Source organism: Lolium perenne, chromosome 3, assembly GCF_019359855.2.
Source record: "Lolium perenne isolate Kyuss_39 chromosome 3, Kyuss_2.0, whole genome shotgun sequence".
In the NCBI taxonomy this organism is placed as follows: domain Eukaryota; kingdom Viridiplantae; phylum Streptophyta; class Magnoliopsida; order Poales; family Poaceae; genus Lolium; species Lolium perenne.
In genome coordinates, this window is record NC_067246.2 from 177,755,019 (window position 1) to 177,769,606 (window position 14,588).

The window sequence follows — 14,588 nt, forward strand, 5'->3', positions numbered from 1 at the left end:
TTGAAGACGTAGATGATACGCGTACAGCACGCGTCCGTTGGGAACCCCAAGAGGAAGGTGTGATGCGTACAGCGGCAAGTTTTCCCTCAGTATGAAACCAAGGTTTATCGAACCAGTAGGAGCCAAGAAGCACGTTGAAGGTTGATGGCGGCGAGATGTAGTGCGGCGCAACACCAGGGATTCCGGCGCCAACGTGGAACCTCCACAACACAAACCAAGTACTTTGCCCCAACGAAACAGTGAGGTTGTCAATCTCACCGGCTTGCTGTAACAAAGGATTAGATGTATAGTGTGGATGATGATTGTTTGCAGAGAACAGTAGAACAAGTATTGCAGTAGATTGTATTTCAGTAAAGAGAATTGGACCGGGGTCCACAGTTCACTAGATGTGTCTCTCCCATAAGATAAACAGCATGTTGGGTGAACAAATTACAGTTGGGCAATTGACAAATAAAGAGGGCATGACCATGCACATACATATTATGATGAGTATAGTGAGATTTAATTGGGCATTACGACAAAGTACATAGACCGCTATCCAGCATGCATCTATGCCTAAAAAGTCCACCTTCAGGTTATCATCCGAACCCCTTCCAGTATTAAGTTGCTAACAACAGACAATTGCATTAAGTATTGCGCGTAATGTTATCAGTAACTACATCCTCGAACATAGCACCAATGTTTTATCCCTAGTGGCAACAACACATCCATAATCTTAGAGATTTCTGTCACTTCCCCAGATTCACGGAGACATGAACCCACTATCGAGCATAAATACCCCCTCTTGGAGTTAAGAGTAAAAACTTGGCCAGAGCCTCTACTAATAACGGAGAGCATGCAAGATCATAAACAACACATAGACATGAATTGATAATCAACATAACATAGTATTCTCTATTCATCGGATCCCAACAAACAGAACATATAGAATTACAGATAGATGATCTTGATCATGTTCGGCAGCTCACAAGACCCGACAATTAAGCACAATGAGGAGAAGACAACCATCTAGCTACTGCTATGGACCCATAGTCCAGGGGTAGACTACTCACACATCACTCCGGAGGCGACCATGGCGGCGTAGAGTCCTCCGGGAGATGATTCCCCTCTCCGGCAGGGTGCCGGAGGCGATCTCCTGAATCCCCCGAGATGGGATTGGCGGCGGCGGCGTCTCTGGAAGGTTTTCCGTATCGTGGCTCTCGATGCGGGGTTTCGCGATGAAGGCTATTTGTAGGCGGAAGGGTAGGTCAGGGGGCGTCGCGAGGGGCCCAGGAGACAGGGCGGCGCGGCCAAGGGTGGGGCCGCGCCGCCTGCCCTCCTGGCCACCTCGTGGCCCCACTTCGTTGACTCTTCGGTCTTCTGGAAGCTTCGTGGCAAAATAGGACCCTGGGCGTTGATTTCGTCCAATTCCGAGAATATTTCCTTACTAGGATTTCTGAAACCAAAAACAGCAACTGGCTCTTCGGCATCTTGTTAATAGGTTAGTTCCAGAAAATGCACGAATATGACATAAAGTGTGCATAAAACATGTAGATATCATCAATAATGTAGCATGGACCATAAGAAATTATCGATACGTCGGAGACGTATCAGTAGACTCAACTTATTTTTCAAGTCGAGTCTTGTCGGCCTCAAGCGAGGTGAATTGAGAAGCAAAAGCTTCCAAAGTTGTGATAATTGTTTGGAGATCCTATAAAAGAAAAAGGAAAGAAAAGCATCTGTTAAATAGCAATAGTGTTCTTGTCAAAAGTATACGATTAGCTATTGCTAGTCGAACTTAGACTCGGGGGCTGCTAAGAAATCTACAAAGGTATCGACTCCTCAAGAAGCATCCGAAGAAATCCACAACATTCGAGTGGAATGATACGTCTCAAACGTATCTATATTTTCTTATGTTCCATGCTAATTTTATGACAATACTCACATGTTTTATATACATTTTATATCATTTTTATGCATTTTCCGGCACTAACTTATTAACAAGATGCCGAAGCGCCAGTTCCTGTTTTCTGCTGTTTTTGGTTTCAGAAATCCTACACAGGAAATATTCTCGGAATTGGACGAAACAAAAGCCCACGGTCTTATTTTCCACGGAGTTTTCCAGAACACCGAAGAGGAGACGAAGAGGGGCCACGAGGCGGCCACGCCATAGGGGGCGCGGCCCCACCCCTGGTCGCGCCGCCATATGGGGTGGGCCCCTCGGGCGTCCCCCGACTCTGCCCCTTCGCCTATATAATCCTTCCGTCGCGAAAACCCTATTACCGAGAGCCACGATACGAGAAAAGTTATTGAGACGCCGCCGCCGTCAACCCCATCTCGGGGGGTTCTGAAGATCGCCTCCGGCACCCTGCCGGAGAGGGGAATCATCACCGGAGGGCTCTACATCACCATGCCCGCCTCCGGACTGATGCGTGAGTAGTTCATCCTTGGACTATGGGTCCATAGCAGTAGCTAGATGGTTGTCTTCTCCTATTATGCCATCATGTTTAGATCTTGTGAGCTGCCTATCATGATCAAGGTCATCTTATTGTAATGCTACATGTTGTGTTTGTTGGGATCCGATGAATACAGAATACTATGTCAAGTTGATTATCGATCTATCATATATGTGTTGTTTATGATCTTGCATGCTCTCCGTTGCTAGTAGAGGCTCTGGCCAAGTTGATACTTGTAACTCCAAGAGGGGGTATTTATGCTAGATAGTGGGTTCATGCCTCCATTGAATCTGGGACAGTGAAAGAAAGTTCTAAGGTTGTGGATGTGCTGTTGCCACTAGGGATAAAACATCAATGCTTTGTCTAAGGATATTTGTATTGTTTACATTACGCACAGTACTTAATGCGATTGTCTGTTGTTTGCAACTTAATACTGGAAGGGGTGCGGATGCTAACCCGAATGTGGACTTTTTAGGCATATATGCATGCTGGATAGCGGTCTATGTTCTTTGTCGTAATGCCCTAAGTAAATCTCATAGTAGTCATCATGATATGTATGTGCATTGTTATGCCCTCTCTATTTGTCAATTTCCCAACTGTAATTTGTTCACCCAACATGTTATTTATCTTATTGGCGAGACACCACTAGTGAACTGTGGACCCTGGTCCATTCTTTTACATCTGAAATACAACCTACTGCAATCATTGTTCTCTGTTGTTCTTTGCAAGCAAACATCATTCTCCACACCATACGTTTAATCCTTTGTTTACAGCAAGCCGGTGAGATTGACAACCTCACTGTTAAGTTGGGGCAAAGTATTTTGATTGTGTTGTGCAGGTACCACGTTGGCACCGGAATCCCTGGTGTTGCGCCGCACTACACTCCTTCACCAACAACCTTCATGTGGCCTTCATCTCCTACTGGTTCGATAACTTTGATTTCTTACTGAGGGAAAACTCGCTGCTGTACGCATCACACCTTCCTCTTGGGGTTCCCAACGGACGTGTGCTTCACGCGTCATCATGGAACAACTTGAGTCTACGCGCGATTGCAAACACCCGTTCCTAGACTCGGGGGCTACTCCCATCGGGAGCGCTTGTTGCGCACCCGATAGAAATGATGGACCCGGAGAAATTACGAGAACCAGGATCATGCACGGGGACTTGATCCTGAGTAGAGTAGTGTTGTTTTGCTATTCGACAGTTAACCAACATCAATTGAAGCTGGGCACGTTACTCCACATCCCTTGCACTCTATTAACAAGCATGGCTTGACCCGAGGATATTGAAGACCCGATATACGGAAGTTATTGGATGACCACAACGGTACAAAGAAAACATCGACAGACGCAAAACATTCGAGTAGTACAACTTGAGTCTACACACGGTTGCAAGCACCCGTGCCTAGACTCGGGGGCTACTCCCATTGGGAGCGCTTGTCGCGCACCCGATAAAAATGAAGTTTTCAAGGTCAATAGAAGATTCGACAGAAGACAACTTTTAGTCCCTGCCCGAAGTTATGCTTTGGCCAGTCACTCGAGGGCTTATGATATGGGCATTACCCTTCGGGTAACCAATATTGTGCTACCTCCTACGGGCCAGCCAGGGGCCCATGAAGATCATCTGCTAACCAAGGTGAGCCGTTATGTCAGTTCCCGTAAAGAATTCTTGAAGCACAAGGCAAGGAGATGAAGGAACAAGGAAAGTTTAGTTATAGCACTCTTTGTAACCTAGTCGTACTAGAGCAGACCTCTCGAGACCTGGCTCACAATATAAGGGCCAGGAGAGGGGCTACCAAAGCATACACAATCAATCTAGCCATAGACACCGCAAGTCGAGAGTTAGGTCATACACAAATCTAGCTTCTCGTCGAGTTCTTAGTCATAGCCTTCGGCTACCCATTGTAATCCAATATTCACAATAATCAAGATCGGACAAGCAGGAAGTAAGGGTTTTAGCTCATCGAGGGCCTCGAACCTGGGTAAATCCCCCCCCCCCCCCGTTTGTTTGGTATCCAATATCTCGTGTTAGCCTACATAATTCCGTCAACCCTAAGCCCCTCAAAGTGGGCATTGCCGAGGAGCACCCTCAACATTAGACGCCATGACATGTGAAATCATGCATTAACTGAACACAAACTGGTGTGCAATACATATTGCTTGGTTGAACACACGGAAAACATGGGAATTTTTGTGAATGGTTATGTTTCCCCTTGGTTGTCTACAAAAAAGGAAAATAAAAATAAGCCTGGTTAGAATAAGTATTTTCTAAAACAATTCATTCAGAGTAGACCACAAAACTTTTGTTTTGAATCTCCAATCCACACAATTCATATGTTTTTATAGAGAACGTATTGTCTAGGTTCTTCTGCGATATCATAAATAAAATTTCTTTGAACCAATGACACGAGGGGCGCCTAATGTTTCCCACCACGAGAAAGGCCTAATCTTTTTCCAAAACCTATTTGTGCGTATGAAGCCGAAGAGTGTTTCGGGAGAATCATAATAGCAACTCTAGCATATCGTGTAAAATTAGGCAAACTATAAAAGGGTCATTTTACGTTTTCAGAGAACTCGAACCATTTTTTCGCGGTAAACCGAAAACCGAGCGCCCCACCCCGCATATTTTTGCAGTAGGAGGGGTGAATTTATGACAAACTGAAAACCGCATAAGTGGGTTGGAGTGAAATTTCAAGATGCACCACCGCTAGACCGTCACCAACTTCAGCTAAACTCCGCCGCGTCTTCCCGGTTCCGACCAAATCTCCACTAATCCATGACGTTTCACCGCAATTCTGATCGATTCCTAGCAAAACTTGATCAAACCCCGATCAAGTTTGATCTTGTGCAAGTGAGCACCTCTATGGAATTAGGTGGGGGAGATCGGGGCGCAACTAGGGAGAGCTAGCCACATGAGTAAGGGAATGGCTTCTATGCTTATGGCGATGCGTCAGGGCCGGCCAGGTTAGGGCTGGTGCGAGGGAAACCAAGGCGACATGAGCAGCTGGGATATCTGGGTCCTGGGGCCATTGCATCTTCGGCGAGGCACCACGAAGTAGGTGTGGGTTAGGTGTGAGAAGAAGGTGAACTGGAAAGAAGGAAAACAAAAGTTCTAACTACTAAGCCCTGAGTGCATAAATCCGCTTGCACCCCGATTTCTTGATAATGTCCTAGGTGAAGACACCCCCTATAATGTAAAAAGAAAAATTTCACTATGAGACACCATTATTTCTGGACACTACTCGATGTGGTATGATTATATTTGTGGGAGCATGGTTATCGTAGAACAATGTGCCAGACTTCCTGTTTTTGTATATGCGGTGTGTTGTGTGAAATGTGCCACGAAATTGTACTCTGTTGGTCCTAAAATAAGTTGATTTTTGTTTAGGTACGCGTTGTATGTTGAGGTATATTTTTAGCATGTAATTAAATTAGTATCTAGAAAATATGGATCAAATTATTTTAAGACAGAGGAAGTAATATCTGGCCGGTGTACCGCAAATTAAGGAAAACGCTTTGGATCCGGCGACCGATCGCGCGCCAGCGATCGGTCGTCCGGCCTCGCTCCCGCGCCGGCTTAATGGGCCTTCTTTTTTCGGCCCAACATTGGTTTCGCTGCAAAACACATAAGTGAGATGATGAACTATTTGGTGTAAACAATCCATAATTTTTGTAGGATTCGTTGTTAACAATTGTTGTAAAGAGACAATTTTTTTTTGATGCTAATAACAAAGTGATTTTTTATTTTGTTGTAACCATTTGTGACTTTGGATAAAATAGTAGGTGATTTTTGTTATAATTCTATCTGTAGCAAATTAAATAGTCTGTTGTTTTTGTGGATGATGTTTGCGACTTTTATTGTAAACACCCAAATTATTTGTGGCCTGTGTTGCTAATTATTGTTGTAAATATTTTACTGGTTTGTTCTAAAGATATTTCTGGAATGAAAGCAGACTTTTATTGTAAACATCCAAATAAAATAATGTTGGTTTTTGTTATTAATTATTGTTGTAAGTATGTTTCCGATTTGTTGTAAAGATATTATTGCATGGAAACTGATTATTATTGTAAACACCCAAATAAAAAATATTGTTTTTGTTGTTAATTATTATTGTAAATATATTGATGATTTGTTGTACATATATGTGAAGATTTACTGTGAAAACTTTGTTGTAATACTTTTTATTTTTGTACACAAAGCGGCGGATTTTTGTTGCTATACTAAACAGCGGGTTTTGTTGTAAATATCTGAAAGTTTGGGGGCAAAGGGAAACACGTGTTCGATTTAAACTGATAGGCTTAGGACCGCGGGTTGATTTTCCAAAAACTAGGGAGCAAAATACAAAAACGTTTGCTGCTGCTATTTTTGACCGGTAGATCGCGATCCAACAGCCGGGACAGCAACCGCTTTCAGCAGGCCACCTCGGCCGACGTCGGCCGACCGACGCTGAGCGCTGCCCGCAAATTAACGATATCCCCTAGTTTTCCCGTTTTGCTTTGTTTTACCTTGAAAAAAAAAGGGCAGAAGAGTACTAGAAGTAGAGAAGCAAAGAAAAATCATCGCACTTGTCTCCCTTGTCCACCCGACCGCCGCGTGACGTGGGCCGTTTCCTTGCGCCGTTCCACCCGACCGCCGCCGCGGCGCACCTCGCCGCCGCTGAATCCCCCGCCTCCGCGCGCCGTCTCTCTGTCTGAGCCCTCCCGTCAACACCGACCCCGACTCCCAATCCAATCCTTCCGCCTTTCCGCGTGCCCACCTGCTTTCAACTCGGGATCTCGTCGGGAGAGGAGGCGGCGGCGGCGGATTGGAGATTCGGGCCCATGGCGTGGCGGCGCGTCCTCTCCCTGGTGCGTTCTCTAATAACTCCCCTTCTTGCTTTTCTTCCGCGCTTCTCCCTTCGCGGGCCGGCGGTGGGGGATGTAGAAGCCGTGGTTCCCATTAGTACTGCTGTATTAGATGATAAGACTGCTGGTTGTAGGCTGCGATTCGGTAAGTGTGATCCAGTTTATCTCCAACGCTTGCGGATTTCAGGGTTATTAATCCATCAAGAACACACCAGCTTCCTTAATTTACTGCCATTTGTTCCGTTGCATGAGAGGTTATCAGATTATTACTGTGACGACCGACCTATATGGGAGTATCTAGGATATTGCTAGGTTTAAGTCTGGAGACCGTTCTCGCGTTATTCTGCTGGCATGATGTATGCTAGAGTGCAGTACGTATTCCTTGTAGATATTGCGAGCATGGAGATAGCAGATATATGGTGAAATCTCAGAGCAAGGATTCGACAAACCCCGGGCCAAAAGCTACGAGCCTGTAATAATTCTAGAAAGTAGTACTTCATACCAAGTCATAGTAAATATAGGATTAATTAATGTAGCTCGATTCCTCTGGGTAAGTTACAGTTGGTATCACAGGTTGCAGCACTCTGTTCTTTCATTCTTTCTTTGTGCAGCCACCAGCCCCAGCACTCGATTGACTGTCTATGACCAATGTGATGCGCTCTGGCACCTTGGTTACTTGGCTGGAAGAACCAAGTACACAAACTGACAATACAATGAACCAAAATTTCTTCAAATGTGCCAACATAAAACGCTCATCTCATCGTGCCCAATATGCCCATTTCACCTTAATCATCATCGGAGGAAAAATAGTAGGATAGCTAGTAATCAAGAACTACAAACAATAATGAGGCTGGACATCTCTGCCTTATCTAGCATTAGCAGCTTCAACCGCCATGTGTCAGATGCGGATGAAGGTGCACCTCATGCCATGGTTGAGCTTGCTGCTGTGTAAACTCTACGTGGCACCGATACAGATACGGAGATACGGCATTTTGAAATAGCGCCGATACGAGGATACGTTTTAATAGCTTTTTGAAATCAGAAAATAAATATATGTAGCAGCTGTTTGATACCATGATAGTTTCAACAAAAAATGGACTCCGCGGAGTAAAGAGAGGGAGAGGGAGAGTACGATGCAAGCAGCTGTTTGATACCATGATAGTTTCAACAAAAAATGGACTCCGCGGAGTAAAGAGAGGGAGAGGGAGAGTACGATGCATGAGAGGATCAGAGGAGGAAGGAGAGTAGGAGACTGCTGCCTGCTAGGCTGCTACGGCTGCTGGCGAGGAGGAACAGAGGAAGGAGACGATGAGCTGCTGCTTGCCTGCTTCTTGCCGTCAAGGTGGTGAGATGCTGCTTCCTGGCTCCTTGCTGACTGCCAATGTGGCGGAAAGGTGGTATGTGACGAGGAGAGGGTTACCAAGGGGGTAGGGTTTTTTAATTATCGGAATAGGCATCCCAATTATCACCAGTTATTTTTAATTCATTTATTTACTGATACGGCTAAAACCGTAGGGATAAGGTATCGGAGCCGAATCCGTATCGGATACAGTATCCGACACGGACATGCCATCTGTACCCCATCAGTGGCGGAGCCAAGCCTTAGCTGTGTAGTCAATTGACTACACAGTTTTTTGGCAATATAAGCTACAAATATGCAGAAACTGATTAAAAATTTATACAAACATATATATTTGACTACACAGATTCAAGCCGACTACACATAGTTGATATGCTGGCTCCGCCACTGTACCCCATATCCGTGCTGCGGAGGTAAACTGCCATGAAGGATTGGGAATTTGGGGAAGTTGTTTAGGTTTTGTAGGTTGGGGGTTATTGGTGCTGTGGCTGGAGAAACGGACATTTGGAGGCGTGGCTGAGTTTGTACTTGCTGGATCCCGGACGAATCTATACATAGGCTACTACGTTTGCATGTCCCGGGTGCCCAAGTCCCATGCCCCCCCCCCCCCCCCCCCGTGGTTAAATATTGAGAGTTGCTGGGTATATTGAGAGTTGTGTTGAATAATTTGCTTATTTATTTGCCTTGTTCTGTTCTTCTTGTTGCTATTTATATTTATGTTATAGCAAGACTTAACTTAGGTATACATTTTTTTTTATCTCAGGCTGCACGGAACCGATCAGCGTATGCAATTTATAATGAGTCCGCAGCTTCTTCCCCTCTGAGGTCAATTGGAAGTGACATCTTTGCAGGTACACGGTCTTTGTACAACGAATAATATATTGGCTCAAATAGTAACTTCCTCTACTTTGTTATAAATGCGAGTGCCTGTTTGATATTAAACACATTTTTTCATCTGTCTGCCCCTTTTCTTTTATGAAATTGCATTAAAATAGTCAATGAGAGCATTTATGGTATATATTTTTTATGTTTTGTAGTTAGTGTTGTTGCTGCCTTTCTCCCGTGGATAAATTTCTTTGCGCTCCTTTATTGATTTTTTATGGCGATTATTAATGCAGGTGGCGCACGCAGGAACTTACATGATAGGTTTCATTCAAGCTATTTTGGTGGCCTTTCACGCAGCATGCGAGATCTGGGCTCCCAAAGTGAAGCTTCTCTGCTAAAAGAGATATACAGAAGTGACCCAGAGCGTGTGATACAAATATTTGAAAGCCAGCCTTTACTGCATTCGAATTCTTCAGCACTTTCAGAATACGTAAAAGCTCTTGTTAAGGTTGATAGGCTGGATGATAGCACCTTGCTAAAAACATTGCAAAGAGGTACTAATATCCTCAAACTATTTTATCTATGGTTTGTTCGATTGGTTGGTTTGATTCAGCTGCTTTGTGTGGGACATGCTGCTGTTTCCGAATTCCCCTTTTTAAGTAGTTATGAGTTGCATCAGTTGGCTGAGCACATGGTTTATTTTTATATTAATTCATGTTTCATCTGCACTATAGCAACTTAAGCACATTTTACTTGTTATTTACATGTCGATTGTAGTTTCATTTTGTCACTAGTCTAATAAGGTCTGCAGGTTACATTTTTTCCTACAGAAGACAGACAGGCTGCAGCATATTGCAATATTTGATTTTTTTAGTAACTTGGGTGAAAAAGAAGTGCTCAAAAAGTGTCAGTATGCCATCAATCCAAATGCTCTACACCAATGACTCAAAAAATGTATCTTCTAGTTTTAAATTATAAACCCCACATGCACAGCACAAACGTCTAGATAACTCCTGTTTAGGGTCTTTACCACGATATAAGTTGTCCAATGAATGTGTCAGTTTGCATCTTTAAGGGTATAGTATAAATCCCACCACAAACTTCTTCATTGACTAAGCCGCGGTTGTATGTTTTAAAAACTGAATGTGATTATGCATACTAGATCAGACATGCAATTGCAAATTGTTCATACCTATTCTTCTTCTGATGGCATATAGATGTTTCTATATCTTATACTGTAGTCCCAAATTCCCGATTACTTTAATTTTTTATTTCTTAATGGCCTGTTGATTATCAGTCACTTATACCGCAGTTAAATCTGTTTCAGTTTTCTGTAGATATGAATTTGCAGTTAGGTTCCATCTAACAGCTCCTGAGCATCGTTCCTGAATGGCTAGTTTTCTTGTTAACGTGGCTTAAAATCCGTGCATGGAATACATGTCAGGTCTTGCTGCTTCAGAAAGGGCAGAAGGAAGCCTTGGTAGCGTGCCAGCATCAAAGAGCGCTGGTCAAGTGACAAAAGATGGAATTATTGGCACTGCGAATGCGCCTATTCACATGGTTACAGCAGAAACAGGTCAATTTAAGGACCAACTTTGGCGCACCTTCCGAAGTATTGCACTAACTTTCCTATTAATTTCGGGCATCGGTGCTCTCATTGAGGATAGAGGAATCAGCAAAGGTTTTGTTTTCTTAAAGATCTGAATGACTAATTTCTTAATTCCAGTTTGGACTTCATTCCATTAAAAAATACTGGTAAATGTTTGTAGGCCTTGGTCTAAATGAAGAGGTTCAACCAAGCATGGAATCTAGTACGAAATTTAGTGATGTAAAAGGTGTTGATGAAGCCAAAGCTGAACTTGAGGAAATAGTTCACTACCTCCGAGATCCAAAGGTAAACCCATTTTTATTTTTTTCCATTAGCTACTCGTTTTGTAATAAACTACTGACAATTCAAAAGGTTTAATTGCCGTTTCGCCAGGCCATAATGTGAACTGCTTTGCACCATGTTCAACTTTTGAAGTGAATTATGTTGCTAAATCTCCTTTTGTTCTTTACCTCATTTGATCTGTGAATAGCTTGCTCAATTCAACATGTTGTTTGATTTCATCAACAGAGTTGTCTTATTGTCTTGGGTTAGTGTTGTGGTTTATGTCTGTCTAATATGTTCAGCCTCTGTTTTTGTGTATCGTTACTCTATCCATTTCTTAGAGTTAACCTCCAATTTTGTTGTAATGTCTGTTCTTTTGATACTCACAAGCTGCCTGCATGTTTTCCAGCGTTTTACACGTCTAGGTGGAAAACTGCCAAAAGGTGTCCTGCTTGTTGGCCCTCCTGGCACTGGCAAGACCATGTTAGCAAGGGCTATTGCTGGTGAAGCCAGTGTTCCTTTTTTCTCATGCAGTGGTAGTGAGTTTGAGGAGATGTTTGTAGGTGTAGGAGCTAGAAGAGTGAGGGATCTTTTTGCTGCAGCCAAAAAACGATCGCCTTGTATCATATTCATGGATGAAATTGATGCAATTGGTGGGAGTAGAAATCCAAAGGACCAGCAGTATATGAAGATGACCTTGAATCAGTTACTTGTCGAGCTGGATGGCTTTAAGCAGAATGAGGGGATAATTGTCATCGCTGCAACTAACTTCCCCGAGTCATTAGATAAAGCACTAGTCAGACCTGGGCGCTTTGACCGTCATATTGTTGTTCCTAATCCAGATGTTGAGGGCAGACGTCAAATTTTAGAGGTCCACATGACAAAGGTATTTTTGGGAAATTTCTGTTTGCATGCTTTTTGTGTCAAAATGTGATCTGATATCCCTTTACACATAATTGTAGGTCTTAAAGGGTGATGATGTGGATTTGATGACCATTGCCAGGGGAACACCAGGCTTTTCAGGTGCTGACCTTGCTAACCTGGTGAATGTGGCTGCTCTTAGGGCTGCCATGGATGGAGCGAAATCTGTTACAATGACTGATCTGGAGTATGCCAAGGACCGGATCATGATGGGTAGTGAGCGCAAGTCGGCAGTGATCTCGGATGAGAGCAGGAAGCTGACAGCGTACCATGAGGGAGGGCATTCCCTTGTTGCCATCCACACCGATGGTGCTCACCCTGTCCACAAAGCTACCATTGTGCCCAGGGGGATGGCCCTTGGGATGGTGGCTCAACTCCCTGACAAAGATGAGACTAGCGTGTCAAGGAAACAAATGCTAGCAAGCTTGGATGTCTGTATGGGAGGGCGGGTGGCAGAGGAGCTTATATTTGGGGAGAGCGAGGTGACATCTGGTGCTTCATCTGACTTCGAGCAAGCAACTTCGATGGCAAGAGCAATGGTTACTCAATATGGTATGAGCAAGCAGGTCGGTCTTGTTTCGTACAACTATGAAGATGATGGAAAGACTATGAGCTCAGAAACGAGGCTTCTAATTGAGGAGGAGGTGAAGAATTTCTTGGAGAGGGCATACAACAATGCAAAGACTATCCTGACGAAACACAACAAGGAGCTGCATACTCTAGCCAATGCACTTCTTGAGCACGAGACGCTCAGCGGAGCCCAGATAAAGAACTTATTAGCCCAGGCAGATAACAAACAGCCGCAGGAGCATGGTGTTGAAGCCCCACAGAAGACACCAGCTTCACCCCCATCACCAGCTGCCGCAGCTGCAGCTGCGGCTGCAGCGGCAGCACAAAAAGCCGCAGCGCAAGCCACGGGTGTTGCTGGTATCGGATCTTAGCACATGGGACATCCACAGGTTTGCGTTGTGTATAGTTACGAAACTAGCAGGTTTTTCCATCAAATCATCAGCTGATGAGCATCATGAAGAATATGATGCTACGCTGCTGCATCAACACGAGGGCACATTGATTGTTTGTACGAATGCTATTGATGTTCCTCTGGTGAATAGGGCACACATGGAAGAAAATTCACACATTGTAGCAGGCACATGTAGCTAGTGTTTGAGTATGAGCTTTGTTCTCGCATGCCGTCTGTAGTTTTCAACTCTACATCTCAATAATTGTTACCGTTCAGACCTGCCTTGTATTTGTAGGAATAAGGCATGCTCTATTCTGAAGTCTGAGACGCATTTGGTAGCTGCGAAGTCTGCTTCTCTGGCCCTCTTATGCTCAATTTTTTTTTGTGTTTGTATTTTTCTTCAGAAAATTGAAGAAATTAACTTGTCTTGTAGGTTGCCAAACACAATACCAAAGCCATAGCCGAGTGGACAACATTTTTTAACATTTCGTTGGTGCCCTGGCCTTGTTGGTCCTCAATTTCCACTAATTTTCTATTAGACCAAATGTGTCTATTTGTGTCCGTTGAATAAAATTTAGGCTTTCGTTCTCGTGGAGGGATGAAGATTAGGCTTTCGTTTCTCGTGGGGGGATGGAGATTAGGCTTTCGTTCAGAAGGGGAGCTGTCACCCCTTGTTGACAGTGATACACATGACTCAGGCTTTCTTGCCCTTTCTTCTATATGATTAGTACACCTTTCAGGGTGTATTCTCGATTTTTTTTGGGCAAAACCCTATCCTAGCATCCCGACGCAAAATAATTAGCTGTTCGCGCCGACGCATTTGTGACCCAAAAATTTAGGGAGACAATGCGTCAGCGTGAAAACAACATGGACATATCGAGTGTTTGCTTCCCTACACTCGGGCCTGCTACATCGTCTATCTGACAGAGAAGGATAAGGAGGAGGGTCGGGTGGACGACCTTCCCCTCACGCTAGAAGGTGTAGATGAGGAGAAAGCCTCAACGACCTTCCCCTCGCGCCAGAAGGCGTGGATGAGGCGAAAGCCTCAAAGTGTTGAGGCTGGACATGAATGCCTCGCACGAATAACCACCACCACAAGCGCCACCGTGCTATGCCGCGACGGTCATGCCTTCTAGCCTGTCAGAGTAGGAGGCCCTCCGGGCGTCCATGGAGGCCTTGCACATGGCGCCGCTACATTCTCCATGGGACCATGCAAGCCCCAACCTAGCCCCAACCACCTTCGAACTCGTTGCCTTGTTGGATGTTGTGGGAGCATCAAACTGGCCGTGGGCGACCCCTATGATTGTTGACCAGCCTAGGGCCCAGCCCGCTTTATTTTTTAACGTTTATTTATGTAATTTCTTAATGGCAA

The 14,588-nt window shown here is 44.4% G+C and overlaps 1 protein-coding gene across 1 annotated transcript; it reads left to right on the plus strand.

Moving 5' to 3' along the window:
- The first annotated feature begins 6,982 nt into the window (after positions 1-6,982).
- Positions 6,983-13,491, plus strand: LOC127342705 (ATP-dependent zinc metalloprotease FTSH 5, mitochondrial). The gene is made up of 7 exons (XM_051368700.2): positions 6,983-7,282; positions 9,403-9,490; positions 9,758-10,018; positions 10,909-11,145; positions 11,234-11,358; positions 11,744-12,220; positions 12,297-13,491. Exons 1-7 carry the CDS (start codon positions 7,256-7,258, stop codon positions 13,194-13,196), a joined length of 2,115 nt encoding a protein of 704 aa, XP_051224660.1. The 5' UTR covers positions 6,983-7,255; the 3' UTR covers positions 13,197-13,491.
- Positions 13,492-14,588: the final 1,097 nt, after the last annotated feature.